General features: G+C 46.9%; 1 protein-coding gene across 1 annotated transcript in view; it reads right to left on the bottom strand.

The window, feature by feature from the left end:
- The window catches only part of LOC119381075 (nose resistant to fluoxetine protein 6), a 51711-nt gene extending 36137 nt beyond the window's left edge, over positions 1-15574 (bottom strand). Inside the window, exon 1 of the mRNA XM_037649066.2 lies at positions 15274-15574. Within this exon, the coding sequence (XP_037504994.1) occupies positions 15274-15574 (301 nt within the window). The remainder of the gene's footprint in view (positions 1-15273) is intronic.
- Positions 15575-15992: the final 418 nt, after the last annotated feature.

Below are 15992 nucleotides of genomic sequence, written 5' to 3'. Positions count from 1 at the left end.
ATCGGCAGTTCGCTTAAAAACCTTTGACAGCGTACCCAAATTAAGCGAACACATTGTAGATGGGCCGGAACTGACCACTGAAAAAGATTTAGCATGATCAAACCACTAGACATTGAAAAGAAAGAAAGGTAACAATAGCACCTGTGTTAGTTGAAAGGCTTAATTTGTGTAAAACTGAAATTACTGCAATAAACTAAAAAAAGAAAAGAGTAGGCATTTCATGGGGTAACCGTTGCAATAAAGAGCAGTCGAGTTAAGGACAATGTATTCCAATGTCAGGCCTTGTTTCACAGTGAGATGCGTTTGTTACCATGAAAAAAATAAATGTTGCAAGCATATTTAAGTGTTCTTGTAAAAAAATCCATTTAAGATGCTGTGAAGTAGTAGTTCTGCGAGATTAAAGAATTGTCAGTCTAATTTTCGGAAAATGAGGGTCATATCCCGAGGAGCCGCGGGGGGGGGGGGGGGTCGCGCCCACTCACTAATCCGTGACGTCGCGGTCGCATGATCCGCAATACCCCCGCGTCCCCCCCGTGCATTCAGACGACGGACGGAATCCGGATTTGTCGTGGACGCGGACGGCTGATCCGCGGATCATACGCCAGGAGGCGCATCCACACGACGTACGGTGCTAACCGGATTACTCTCGACCGCAGCAGCCTCTGCGCTCACCTGCGCCCGCTGCCAGCAGACCGGTTTGAGAGTATTGAAAGACATGGAGGCCGACCGAACGCCAAGCTTTCCCGAGCGTCAAGTATTGAGGAGGACTAATTTGTTTCGGTGAAAACGGTGTTGGTGGTGGAATGGCTGGATGGGAAGAAAAATCTGCTTTACAGAGAGCTGAATGAAACCTGACCTCGCTGCTGTCACGCGTGGGGTCCCGCATACGAAGGGAGGACACAGTGATGCGCCGATATCGGCAGTTTCTTTTTTTTTATTTTGAGGATAACAGGTACAGACAGTGCACATTGCACTGCTGCACATTATTAGGGGTGCAACAGCCGAAATAGGATTTGGAGCAATTTTTGGAGCAGTAAAATGTTGCTTTTGGAGCACAAAACTTCGAATTTGGAGCAGGTTACGAAAACAAGGTGATTTTTTTTAGCACGAAATCCCAAATTTAGAGCAGTATAACAAAAAGGCTTACTTTCAGAACAGAAAACAAAAATTCGTACTAACCATTCAACATCAGCTAACTCGTGCACAGTGCAGGTGAACACTGCTATTTTAATAAAAGCAATGTGTTCAGCCACCCCACAGTGCGAACAATGACTAAGTCCATATTAGCATTTACAGGGCGTGTGAAATAATTCGACAAGCACTGCAAATGCTAATGTGGACCTGCGAACCTGGCAACCTCGAAATTCGGGAAATTCGTAAAGCAGAAGCAAGTGGGGGTGGAGAAAAAAGAAAACTGGCGTACGTTTTTATCTATTTGTTTCTCAAGGCCGCAGAAATGCCGTACACAGCAGCTCCAAATGATTGTCAATAATTTTTTTAGACGTCAGCGATCGTACTAGTACTCGTAATTACATGGCGCGTGCACGACTGAGTAATTAAGGAACAAAATGTGTTGTGTCCCTGACAGCTAGTACCCCCTTATAGCCCCTTCTAAATCTCAGTACGCTTTTCCGCAGGACACCATTGTACTGCGGCAAAAGTGGCTTAAAAAGCGTTCTGGACGCAATAAAACAAGCATCAGGAAATTTGAGAACCACTGTCCTTTTTTGTTGCGATAGCAATTATATGGACGCTCTCGGCGGGCTTTTGCCGTCATGTCCCGTATAAAATCCAAATTGATAACATCCCCCCGCGCACAGTATGTTCTACCGCGGGTAAAAGCGCGCGAGTGCGGGGGACGAACGCGGCTGAAGCAGAGATCAAACGAGCCGGCCCAACTCATGCGATAACACCACTCCGCTCGGGAGGCCTGTTGTCGAAGCAGAGAGGAAACGCCCCGCCCGTCTTGAACGAGCATGAAAAGACGCGAGGGGGGGGGGGTCGCTCGAGCAGCAACTTTGAACTTTGATGCTAAGGGCGTGGTCGCGATCGCTGGCTGAACAGGGCAGATATTTTCGTCTACGCATTGGACCTTCGGAAGGCCGCAGCCAATGACAGCTCGGGAGACGTGTGTCGTCACGCCGCTGGTGGCGTCCTCTTCCTGTCGCTGCTCTGGTCACCGTGGCCAAGGCGAGTTGGTGAAGCGGTGAAGTCGAGCCTCCGACCATTTGCCGATATTGCCGCTCGCGGCGGCGTGATAAACATCGAGTACATTTTGTTTGTGACGTGAAATAATTCCTGATCGAATAAAGTGATGTTTGAAGTGTGCCATTCCTGCAAGACAGCGCCCGTTTCCAAACCATTAGCGAGATCGCGAGCAGCGGTGCAAGGCCATTTCGCAGGTAAGCATAGCGACACCGGCGTCTCGGCGAGACGGCTCGCTTCGCTTCCACCTTTGCTCTTCACATCGATGACGTCGAGAAAGTTAATAGCGTATGCTAACGCATTACATGCGAGCACAAAGCTTAATCGTGTTGGCAAAAACAAGCGCTCTATGGCGAGCTCACGTGTGATTGTGAACGGCGTAGGCGACGGCCGGCGTCCGCCATGCTAGGCCCAGCTATTGGAGTCCTGAGTGACGGCAAGCTGTTGCGATGTGCTTGTCGTTCGCGAAGGCGTAGTTTTAGTGATTATTTTCTTATAGAACGGGGGCAGCGTGGCTGTACAAAGTTGTTTGTTTTGCGCTTGATTACGAGGATACGAAGCCCTCCGAGTGTGCATGCCGAGAAGCCGTGTGTGGGGGGAGCCTACGGCTGATTGCTCGTTCGCCCCATGTGCGCTGAATCGTCGTACGCCGCATGCCGGACATCCGACGCCGCACGCCGGATCGGAGGCAAAATCGTACCGTCTGTCTCGCCCTTAATAGTGAGTTGCTGACGGAGTACGCATATTTTCCTCCTTTAAAAACCTCTTTGTTTAATACGATCTTTGCATACCTTTTATTTTCCGGTTCCCGTGAAAAACGCACCAACGAGATTCCACTGTAGTTACGCTTGATCGGATCCCAATGGAGTTAGCTGCTAGCGTTACTTCGTATAACATTCCGATTTGTTGCTACTGCATTCACTGCTTCACCTTTGCGGCGAAACTGTGACTTTTTTTTTTTTCGAAAGACAGTAAATGTCGCTAGCCACAGAAGAAAACAAGAGATGTCGTCAGGATAAACGTAAGTATTCGCATCTCGGTGAACTGGAATCGGTGCTCCAGAAAGTTATTAAAGGACCACCGACAGCCAAATTTTGTTTGCCACTTGTATGGCCTAATTAGAAGCTTTGTATCTGATAATCCTGAAGTTGAATCCTAAATATTCTGGTGTATAGTATAATTAATGCTAGCCTCGTTAATCATGACCGAATATCGAATCACTTCGAAACTCCCGCCTAAAATCATAAACTAGCGCCCCACCACAGTGAAGCTTCATGAGATTCCTTGAGCTCAAGCTCTGGCAACGTTGAGAGCGCACTTGCGAATCGAGGCCCGATTCGCAAGATGGTCTATATATACGCTCAAGAAAGTGCGCAGACCATCCGCGTTTGAAATATGTCACGCTGCTAAGCTATAGCGGGCGCGGGTTCTATTATCGGTCGCCCTCATCAATTATCGCATTAATCGGGGTTGATATGAAAAGAACACCCGCGCATTTAAGCGCACAGTTTTAAAGAACCCCAGGTCAAAATTAATCCGGAGTCCACCACATACGGCGGCCCCATAATTATATCATGGATTTGGCAGGTAAAACCTCAGCAATTATTATTATTCGTTTGAAATATGAGATCCGGTAACAAGAAGTTAGCGCTTCCCTTCACCACTCCTTAATAACACGCGTCATAAATTCAGCAATTCGGAAGTTCTACGCAATTAGTTCATTAGTAAACAAGTTGGCTTTTCTTGCCAGTGATGTCTGATTGGGCAAATAATTCATGTGTATATAATATTGCGATTTAAGTTCATTTTGCTGGTTTTACTTTCATAAGCGTCCGACATTAAAAAGAATACGTGGGGCATGCTATAGCATTGCAGACGAGAGTCTATAGTTCCGCCGTTGAGAATAATCGTATCTTGGTAAACTTTTCATAACGAGTTGAAGCTAAACCTTTCGAAAATAAACGATTGAGCGCCGTTGCAAATAACTTAGGCTCCTGGTATAGTTCCTCAGTATAGTACAAAACGACAGGCGTTGTAAGTATTATCGTGCCTTTCTCAAGGAAAGAGCTGAAGCGTTTCACTGCAGTGTTCCACAAGCTGGGCAACGAGGAAGGGCTCTGTGAACGTTCTTGCCTTTGCGAGAGAACGCACTGTTTGCGTGACTTGAACAGACCCATACATTGGCAGACAGCCATGTATATAATAGATTGCTCCATAGGAATACGATCCCTTGGAGACCGGTTCATCCGAGTGTGAACGTTGCAGGTGGTGGCGTAAGCAATCGGGCATCGTTGAATTTGCATATTGTGACGATAATCAGCCACAGCCAATTAAGAAAACGTATACCACGCATAATGATGGAGGAGAAGGAAAGAAATAAACTGAGCGCGCCATTTACTACAGTACGATACAGTCACGGCAAATGCGCTAAGCGCTATGCACTGATAAAAGAAATCGTCGTTCTCCTCGTGTCAGTTGCAGTGGCTCTCCCAAATACACCTTTAAACACACGTTGAAAAAAAGAAAGAGAGAAAACACGGCGGAAAAGTTACTATTGTCGATATCAATGTTGGTCGAAAGTTCGCAAATTATAACTAACAAAATAATGATGAAGCAAATTTCGAAGCAGTAAATAGAATTAAATTGTTTCTGAAGAACTGCGGCACCTGCATCGATATATATATATATATTTTTTTTTTTATTTTTTTGTCGCGTCGTAGCCGCTGATGTGGTACAGGCCCACAAACGTATACGTACGTAACAGTGCTCGGCGTTTAAAACGCGATACTCGGAGCGCGTGGCTGCTGGCTGTGAGGATGATGGGGAGGGCGAGAGCATTCGTGACGCATGGTGACTGTATCCGGTAGACAGCCGTTCACTCTGTGGTTCTTGGTGGAGACGGTGGAGCGCTGCTGGTCATGGCTTCAAAACACTGCGCTCACGTGCTGCGCCGCGCGAAGCGGCTAGAGCTGGCGGGCGTGCGTTACGAAGGACTGCAGCGCACCGCCGGCGCCACCGAGAACCACAGATTGAGCGAGCATGGGCGTCGGCAGTGGGTTGCAAATGGTGCACTTGCCCACACTACATCCTCCCCCCCCCTCCCCCCCGCTCGAACCCTCACTAACACTTGCCCGCTACGCAAGCCACAGAAGCGCACCACCCCTCCCCCACACCGAGGCAACACGGGCTCGCCCCCCCCCCCCCCCCTCCACATCCCAAGACAAAATCCTGCCGACGCCCATGTGAACAGCTGTCTACCGGATACAGTCATCATGCGTCACGAACGCTCTCGCCCTTACCGTCACCTTCACCGTCAGCAGCCCAGCGCTCCGAGTATCGCGTTTCACTCGCTGATCCGTGTACATGCTCCCGAATGCAAATGTAACAGAACCCCATTTGCCGTTTCCAGCTCTTTTTTCTCTAGATAGGAAACCTAGTTATGTGTTCTTTATTTTATTTATTTTCGATCACATCTATAATAACGACGCTTTAGAAAACAGATAACGTTGAAAGCAGTCTAACGTGCCGCCACAATCGCAGCGAAAAAGAAAAAAAAAAGCAATTGAAGATGTTGACACGGCGGGAAGTGCGTCCGTGTGTGTTTTTAAAACGTATATAAAAATAGGATACTCAGTCGCATCATAGCGCGTGGTGCACAGAACGTTGTTCATTTATTAAGTTGTCAGCTGTGCCACAACCTATTTTTGCGTTCTATTTATTTTCTTCTTGAAGGAATATTAAACGCAGATTATTCTCAGCGCTTCGTGCTACGTTTATTTGACACACCGGATCAATTCTTTCTGTAAAATGGGCGCAATTATAAAACGTTGAGATACGTGAATCTGAAGGCAGAATGCCGAAAGTATCTGCATGTGTAAGGCGCGATCGAATTCCAATTACAGAGTGCGGCTTTGTGCAAAGCTTTTCGTTCGTAAGATCCATTAGCCATTGACTAGTCGTCTTTCCTAATAATACGTGTAACGTTACGATAGGCTGGAACATGCTTTTCCGAATGGTTGCAACGTTAGATTTCTTTCTTTCTTTTTAATTTTTTTGCGGATACCGAGGCAAAAAAGGGGGGGGGGGGGCTGGTGTATAGTGATAGTTTTCCTTTTTTTTTTTTAAGGCATGAGCATAATTCGTAACACGCTTAGTCTAAAGGAGCTGGTTCATTAGCATTTGAATTCCACAGCGTAGAGACAGTACGCTTGCATGAAGATAAACGGGCGTTGTGTTTCCTGCAACAGCCTGGTGAAAATGTTAGGGTACAGAGGCACACCAATGAGTCGGGAATGGGTGTGTTTCAGCGAAGACTTGCAGTGAATTATCATCGTAGCTACGCTCATAGTTTTACCAGAAAGACCACGCTCCACGGTACAAAATAGTGTGTAAACCGAGTACACTAATTGTACAGGGCTCACAGGCGAATGTTTCGAAAATGGCGGCTGGTTCAGGATCGAGCTCCAACCATACTATACACCATTACAACAAATGCGCTGACGTTATTAAGGCGAATAGATGCCTCATCAAACGCGCAAATTTACCGTCAGCACCCCGCGTCGCCGGCGTCAGCATGAGTAATGAAAAAAAAAAATCAGCACGTGATGACGTCACAGATCGCCTAAGTTAGTGACGTAATCATGACGTGACTATGATGCCACCATGACGGCGTCACCACATGAGATCGTGGCTTGCTCAAATAATAATATATCTGGGGTTTAACGTCCCAAAACCACGATATGATTATGAGGGACGTCGTAGTGGAGGGCTCCGGAAATTTCGACCACCTGGGATTCTTTAACGTGCACCTAAATGTCAGTACACGGGCCTCAAACATTTTCGCCTCCATTGAAAATGCAGCCACCGCGGCCGGGATTCGATCCCGCGACCTTCGGGTCAGCAGTCGAGCGCCATAACCACTAGACCACCGTGGCGGGGCGCGGCTTACTCAAAGGTGGGCTGATCACGGAGGCAGTGCAAAACCAGGTGAGTGCAGAAAGCTTGCAATGCCTCCGATCCTGGGGGCAGTGGGAAACCACTGTAGGCGCAGAAAGCTTTCGGAGGTAGGCGGGGTAGGATCGATGCATCGACTGAGAAGAAAAAAGATCGCTTTCGCCTTCAAGTCGTCTTAGGCGAATGCATAAGGGGCCGTGTGAGTTTTTTAATAAAAGGCGATGATCACTTAGTAGTCCAGCGGGCTAGGGCCGTCGCCGAGGACCTCGAAAGATGTTCCTCGAATGGTTCCTCGAAAGATGTTCCTAGCCCCGGGCACAATAACAACCGTTGGGCAAATAAAGTTTATTCAACTCAACTCAACTTAGAAGCCTAGCTAATATGAGATAGATAGATAGATAGATAGATAGATAGATAGATAGATAGATAGATAGATAGATAGATAGATAGATAGATAGATAGATAGATAGATAGATAGATAGATAGATAGATAGATAGATAGATAGATAGATAGATAGATAGATAGATAGATAGATAGATAGATAGATAGATAGATAGATAGATTTAGCATGAGACTCTTCCTACATTATTTCACCTATTTGTGTGCTAAGGTGCTACGAGCGATGAAAGTTACCCAGAAAGCACTGAGGGACCGATCATCATGTACACTGCAGCGCGATAGTGTAAACTAAATTTTGTTGTCCAGTCTACTTAGCACCTGCTGGCCTCAATCGCTATTTGTTCTCGTGCCACAGACAGACAGTAGACGTAACCTAACCGTAATGCCCTTATTTAGTCTGTTCCTCACGCGATGAAAAGATAGCGCTTGATGGGAGGTTTCGGACATATGACCTTCAAAGCAGGTATAGTCAACATCTTTCTACGCCCCTTCCTCCTTCGTATATCTGCGGTAAAAACAATTTTCAAGTGAGCACGTGTTGTCGCGTAACCTGCCTATAGCTCATTCATCACGTCACGGAAAGCTGCCTCGATCTAAGCAGACAGCAAGCAACGTCGCCACCACGCTTCGGAGCGCACCCTATACGCTTCCTAGACAGGTGTGACGAGGACTGCGCGTCTCACTTCTGCTCACTTGAGATCCTACGCACACGTTAAACGCGTTACCACCACGGAAAGAAGGCCCACGAGAGTGTAACATCAGGAAAGCTCCGCACGAATGCCTCGTTCCCAAACACGGTCCTCTCGACGCCGTCAGAGTTAACGATTTACAACAATGCAGACCTCTAGGTAGTGCGTATTACACACACCCGAAGTTAAGCGGTCGTGAGAGGGTTTTCTATGCGTTCGCGAGAGACCAAAAAACTCAGTTACGATTCTTCTCGCGTGCAAGCAAAGGTGCACAAGTTCAGTATAGACAGGGCTTAAAGTCTGCCTTCATTGGAGGGGGGGCCCTCATATATATATATATATATATATATATATATATATATATATATATATATATATATATATATATGCAATAGATTAAGCGTTAGGAGAGGTGTTTGCGGTAATCAGAGTGCAGTAAAGCCAGCATTCTCTAGGACTGAACAAATGCTTATGAATCCTGTAAAAATATACATATTATTCTAAATGTATTTCGGGCATTTATTGAACGTGAAAATCCAATCAATCATTAAATGAAATTATTTCAAGACCAATTTTTCAAAAACAACTCGGGATGCAAGGCTTAAAGGTAGGTGAGCTCAAAGTAAATAACGTTAGTAGACTCACTGGATTGTGGACCTCAGGCACGACAACGCTATATTTATTTTCACTACTACTTGTCTAAAAAAAGGAGGCGAAATACATGCGTCTTACAGCAGACCAGTAGAGCATAGGTAAAGGAATGAGAATTGAGTGGCAAACTAAAGAGGCCAAGGTGAACGATTACTGATTAACGAGCAGGTAGCTTCAGGCTCAGGTGCCTCGTGAAACAGTATGCCGTGCCAAGAAGCTTTGTCGAAGAGGGTGGTGACTCGTGGTTTCAGGAGGCGTTGCCCGTGGTGTTCAGTGTCTCGGTGAATTGCATTCAACAGTACGACGAAACCTGTTTTCTTCCGGTTTGCTGTCGCCCATCGACCAAATAATCGCTATTAAGTCATTCAGAAATTTGCAGAGTATAATTTCCCCGCACAAAGTACTACTGCCAAAAAAGTCAACTCCGGCACTTATCAAACGGGTGCCGCAGTGCCACAGTTGGACTGCCGAGGGGGGGCCGAGCCCCTCCTTAAAAGATGGAGGAGGGGCCGGGCCCCCCCGGGCTCCCCCTGACTTTAAGCCCTGAGTATAGAAGATGGTAGGCTTGACGAGACGAAAAATCACTGAACAGGTGGCGTCGCTGGAGCCGACGTTTCGACTTGTTGGCACCAGCGGCGCCACCTGTTGAAGGATCTTTTTATTTCATCTCAAGCAACGGTGTGGCATGATGAAGTGGTTCGCAGAACGCAGTGTCTTGATGTAATATACAGCCGCCCTGCCATCCCCGCATATACACCAGGAAAAAAACAACAAAAGAACTGAACGTCATAAGCCCACATTACACACCGCGTTATCTTTAAACTGCCTCATTTCCAAGACAAACTGGCTTGTTGCCAGAAGAAATAATAAAACATAGACGGTTTGCGTGTGTGTCGTCAAGAGCTAAAAACTTGCGCGCATGCGAAGGCCATTTCAGCATGTTCTATTACGTGAGCATTTGTGCATCGCAGATTGTCTTGCACTTTTTATTGCCGTTCCTGAGGCCTTGACGGTACTCTAAGCTGTTTATTTTTATTTCCGTAATTTTTGAACGACGAGACACGAAGAAGATGTCGCCTTGATCGTGCCCCTTTGTTACTGCTCTCTTATGTTCGTTTTCCCCCCTAATCATATCGGCACGTAAAACCCGTGGGGCCGAATTCACAAAGCGTTCGTAAGCGCTCATCACCACTGGTGGAATTCCGCCGCTAATGACATTACGATTGCTTGGGAATTCTTTCTTACGCACAGTTTTAACTTGTGTGAATGTAGGCCCTGTATTTAATCTACACACCTCAGGAAGGTACCGAAGGCCGCCTTATCACTGCCCCAGAGGTCGAAGACGACGGCTGTGAATCTGGAACATTGCGGCATGGATCCCTTCATACACTTTTTAAAATGTTTGGCCGGGCAAGCTCGACATGATATACGATAGCAAAGTTCGGCGGCAACTTTGTCCCGCTCGCTCTCAGAATAATAATAATATCTGGGGTTTTACATGCCAAAACCACGATGTGATCATGAGGCACGCCGTACAGGGCTCGGGGCAATTTCGACCACCTGGGGTTATTTAACGTGCACTGACATCGCACAGTACACGGGCCTCTAGCATTTCGCTATATCGAAATGCGACCGCCGCGGCCGGGATCGAACTAGCGGCTTTCGGGTCACCAGCCGAGCAACGTAACCACTGTGTACCACCGCGGCCGCTCAGGTTCAGAAGGTAAGCCGTATATAATATGAAGGACGCTACAGACAATCTGGCTATAGATTTTTATTATGCTGCGTTCGATGGTGCGAACAAAGCAGCACTTCCTGATTCAAGATGCACTGATTTTACGAGCATCGAAACGCAAGAAAAAAAAAAAGCAATGGGGATAATTAAGCCAACATGACGTAACAGAAATACTGGGCTGTCTGACTCCTTTCCCACGCGTTCGATGCGTTTTTGTGATTCTCATCGGATTTGATAGGCTAACCACTGCGATACGGCTGCGTGGTGTGCTTCCTGATCCTTTTAATATACCGCTGTTCCTTCAGCTTATGACGACACATGATGGAGTGAGCTCGCGCAATACAAGGATAACTGGAGACCAAAACCGCAATGCCAACCAGTAAATTAACATCTCCGATTTTCCTCGAAACCATTTGAGCTTATACAGCGCTGCCCTTCGCCATTAAAAGAATTTCAAAGATTGTGTTGCAATCACGGGAACTTCCTTTTGAAATTCAGCCTTAATTGTATACATAAGTCTCAATGACAATGCCTGCAGAACTCGTGTCTGCGATGAGCGCATGAACCATACATGGCGTGTATCGCTGTCCCCTAATTATTTATCTAGGCCTCAGGATATCAGCCGAACATATCATAGCGCACGTATACAGAGGTAGCAATTCTGAAAAGACACTCGTTTTTCTCTCAGAAATAGCCAAAAAGTTTGTATTATGAGTGTAATTAAGCCGTGAATTGTTACTTATGACGCTTGATGCAGACAATTATCGATAATGCGTGCGCTCCATGTAACCACGTAGTTGTGCATGTTGTAGAGGCAGGAGTTACAGCGCCGTGCACACTTGAAAACGTGCGAAGGCGTTTTGCCTATTTGATGATGGCTTGTCTTCGTATTATTATGAAGGCAACAGACAACGGAGCCAAGGAAAACAGATGGGGGCGTTATTTGTTGTTTAATTGAAGTAGCTACACTACACTTCAACTGAAAACTACAAAAAGAAATAAATTAAAATAAATAAACGCCCCCATTCTTTCCTTGGCTTCATACGAGTGTGTCTAACGAAAACGGTGCCCTTGATCCATTCGGACCATTCCACTTCTATAGGTTCCTATAGGAGAGAGAAATTAAACAAAACTGCACTGTAGAAAAGAAAAGTTTTCATCTCGTTAGCGTCAAACTGCGTTCGCCGTGCTGGCACTGTGTTTTCATGGAGCTCAAAAATAACGTTTTTTTTTTAATACAGGAAAACCTACCTCTTAACTCCTTGTGCTCTTGAATTCGCACAAAGTGGGCTAACTTTACCAGTGCCGCAATTATTTATGGTTTCGTAGTTGGATCATCAACATCATCACCATTGTTATGATGACAGTAAGCGTGGAGAAGGGAGGGCAACATCGATGCTATTCAAGGTAAGGTAACAGACTGGCAGAAGGAGGGGGGTTTACCATACTTCAGATGTATAGTCCCGTCCACGTCGGTGTAGAGCGCGCGAACAGCTGGTTTTGCTCCGAGGGGCGACTCCTTGCAGTGGTTGCGGGGTCTGGAGTAGTGTGCCCAAGAGCATGCGCAGCCTATCAGGCATGCAAACCTGTTTGCATGACTAGCACGATTGAAGAGTGTCCTTGTTTTACCGAATTTGCGCTCAGACTCGTGGCGCTCGCGGCATCCCGATGCCAAAGAATGACGCGTTTTGGCTGATAGCACGTGCTCGACTCTTTCATAACAAACGATGCGCGCTTTCTGACTGTTTCGAGATGCTCAATCACAAGAGAAAGTGATAACTTCTGGTAATGCGCACAGCTGGAAAAACATAGGCGCTTACCAATATCATTTCTAGTTTAAAGGGACACTAAAGAGAAAAACAATTTTTCTCACATTAGAAAATCACTCTTTCACAATTCCAAAATCACCACGCTTGCCGCAAGAAGACGCTTGGTATGCGAGGAAACGCGTAAAAGAAAATGCGGGTGGCGACGTCCCCTCGAAATTCCCGCATCAAACGCCGCGACGTCATACATTTTCAAGGCGTCCAGTAGCTACTACGCAGTTCCTAATCGGTAAAAATGAAATACATTGTCCTCTGAGGGGGCTACAGACTTAACATACCAAGTTTCAGGAAATTTCGTTGAGCCAATGTCGCCAAAATACGAAAAATACGCTCTGAAATCCGTGACGTCACGCGCAGAAATTTCGGCGCGAAATTTAGAAATGAAACTGACCTTGATTTTCTCCTCAATTAATAAACCTATGGTGGTGAAACTAACGACATTGGATTTGTCAGAGTACAGTTTATCAATCTAAACCGATTCGTAGTTTCACTTTAGTGTTCCTTTAAAGCAACATGTACAGAACAGGCCACGCATGCTCTTCTGCAGACTACGTCAGACCCCGCAACCGCCACAAGGTGTCGCCCTGCAGAGCAGGGTCGGCGGCTCGCGCGCTCCACACAGACCTGGACGGTACTGTACCTAATCTGAGCCGAAGCACATCCGTGCACATGATCGAGATGATTGGCCGACCCGTGTCGAGCTATGCTTTCACTCGGCCTTGGTCTGGCCCCTCACTAAGCGGCATTTGTATTGGCTGGTTCGACTACACAGAAAGCCCGAAATCAGCCCGAAAGTGGTGATCAGCTTTTTGCACATACATCACCGCGAATGTTTACTTCAACTTTAACGACGCGAAATATGTTCTGAGCATCACTGAGCGTACTACTGCGGTTAGGTTACCACTGCTTCGTGCCAATGGCGAAACAGGTAATCTTTTTTTTAGAGTGTCAGCTGACACATCAATTATTCATGATGACGCATTTTCACATTACATCAATACGGTCAGTAAGTTATCCACAGCATAAAAAAAAACAAAAAACTGTCCTTCTCCGTGAACGTTTTAGAAGAGCCCAGTTACAGATATACATATAAATGATAAACAGACGAGGAAGAGGAAAAAAAAAAAAAAACTCGCATGCTTTACGAAATCGAGGGTATGACGGAATTCCTTCTGGTCTTAGAATATCGTGGTGTAGACACAAAGCGCAGACCAAAGTAAACAATTATTGAAATAAACAACGTTTCGGCTCCCCAGCGGAAAAAAAAAAATTACGTGCTATCATGTGCTGCAGGAAGGAAGGAAGGAAAACGGGAGAGAGGAAAGACAGGGATGTTAACCAGTTTGGCATAACCGGTATGCTACCCTGTACAGGGGGAAGGGATGGGGGAGATTGAAAGAAGAGTAAAGAAAGAGAGAAAGAGAGGGGAACACACACGCACACACATAACGTCACAGCGCAGAGCGGCAGTCTTGTGCGGTATGCGGCATTATTAAAAAGTCTACAGCCGCTCGTGTAAGTCTGTTGTCCTTAGGAATTTGAGCAATGCCTTGGTTGCCTGAACTCTCGATGACTTATCAGGATGACATTGGAGAATCGTGTCTAGTGTCAACGGTCTGTTGTGAAGATGAGCGAGAGCGAATACCAGGGATCGTCTCTGCGCAGCGTAGCGAGGACAGTCGCAGAAGATATGTTGCAAGGTCTCCTCGGTGCCGCAGGCGTCGCAAAGAGCCTTGTCGGCCATCCCTATTCGAAACGAATATGACTTCGTGAAAGCCACCCTTAGCCATAAGCGGCATAGCAGAGTGGCCTCTCTTCGGCGGAGTCCAGATGGTATTTGAAGTCGCCGCAACTCGTTTAGGTGGTGTTGCCGATAGTTTTGGCTTCTTGACGTATTCAGTGTTGAGTGCGAAATATTCTTTGCGATCCTTTGAAGCATGGCAGCAGCATCAGACCTTGAAAGCGGTATAGCCTCTTCCTTGTCTCCTTGCAAAGCTGACCGAGCAGCATTATCGGCATGTTCGTTGCCAAGCACGCCGCAGTGACTTGGCAACCATTGAAATGTCACTTGGTGTCCCTTCTCGCGCATATACCATATACGGTCGGGAGATTGCCGTTGCTACGGTTGAGTCTGTGCGCAGTGGTTTGAATAGCTCGTGTGTGTGTTCCCCTCCGTCCTTGTCTTCTCGCGCTGTTTTTCGCTTCAAGAAGCACGGAGAGCGGAAACTGAACAATGTAAAGCCCGCCGATAGTATGTAGTCATTGTGCACGGCACCACAATTATCTGATGCATTACATTTTCTTGACTTTTTAGAACGTGCTGCTCTCTATTCTTTAGCAAGTATGCGCTACTTTCGGTTTCAATTGTGTTCAACCAGATTCTACACATGCACACACTAACGCACACACACGTGTCGTGGTAAAGCGAAATTTAACATTCTGCGCCTATACGGGTGGCAAACCAAAAGCTGGTACCCTCGTTCAATTTATCAGGTCTTTAGTTCCACTTATATGGAGCCCACTGTAACAGGTAGTCAACAATAGCCATGATATAGCGTCCTCCGTGGTCGCTGCTATGGCCGTGGTCGGACTCGGTGGTCGAAGTAAAAGCGCGGGAAATACAACTGCGTGTCAGAAGTGCACGTGGGCAAATCTTTACATTTTCGCAAACGAGCACTTCTGACTCGCAATTATCTACGGGCGAAAGACCTTCGGACGTGGATCTATACTAAAATACTTAGAATTAGCCAAATGAGTAGGCGTTGACTACTATATACAAAGATGGCGGTTGCCGGATGACACCATGGTGCTTACATTTGAAGGCCCATAACTTGTTGCCTCGGAGGCCCTGGCTCAACTTGAACAGGCTGGAGATGCACTCCTGCGGCAGGTTCTGGTCGTAGGCCAAATCTTGCACGTACGGAAACAACTTCTTGGTTGCGTCTTTCATGATGCCTCTGGCCAGCTCGCGCAACTCGTCGGCACTGTAAGCGAACGCGGCCGCTTCCGTAGTCGTCGTCGGCTCGCTCGGACTCGCCACCGACCTACGATGCAGCTGCCCAGCCATGCTGAGCGACAGCTCAGCGACAGCTAAGAGCACCACGAGGTAATGCATCGCGCTATTCTCCACCAACTTTGTTGTCCGATCGTTGCACTCCGTAAGCATCAAAAGCGAACCGTTGTCCAGTGAGCGAGCATATTAGTGTTCCGCATCGTGGTTTCTGCTTCTTTCTTTTTTCCCTTCACTCTCACATTCTCTTTTATTCATGTACTTCATCGCAAGCACGCCACAGCATTTCTCTCTCAAGACTGCGTCTTGCGGAGGAGGAAAGCTAAGTCTATGAGCAACGTTACGGGACTTCCCGGCGACGGAACGGTCAAGCTTACGAGCGTCTGCGGGGACGGAAGGTCAGCCGCTGAGAGCGCGAGGGATACACTCTCGCCCATGTACCGCACGCGCGCCGATTCCTTCGTATCGGATCGTCGCTACTTCTTGAAGGGCACCCGCGCGAGGAGAGCATCGCGGCTGACCA

The sequence above is a fragment of the Rhipicephalus sanguineus genome, chromosome 1 (assembly GCF_013339695.2).
Source record: "Rhipicephalus sanguineus isolate Rsan-2018 chromosome 1, BIME_Rsan_1.4, whole genome shotgun sequence".
Lineage (NCBI taxonomy): Eukaryota > Metazoa > Arthropoda > Arachnida > Ixodida > Ixodidae > Rhipicephalus > Rhipicephalus sanguineus.
Note: the sequence above shows the minus strand (reverse complement) of the source record. Positions and strands in the feature narration are given on the sequence as shown.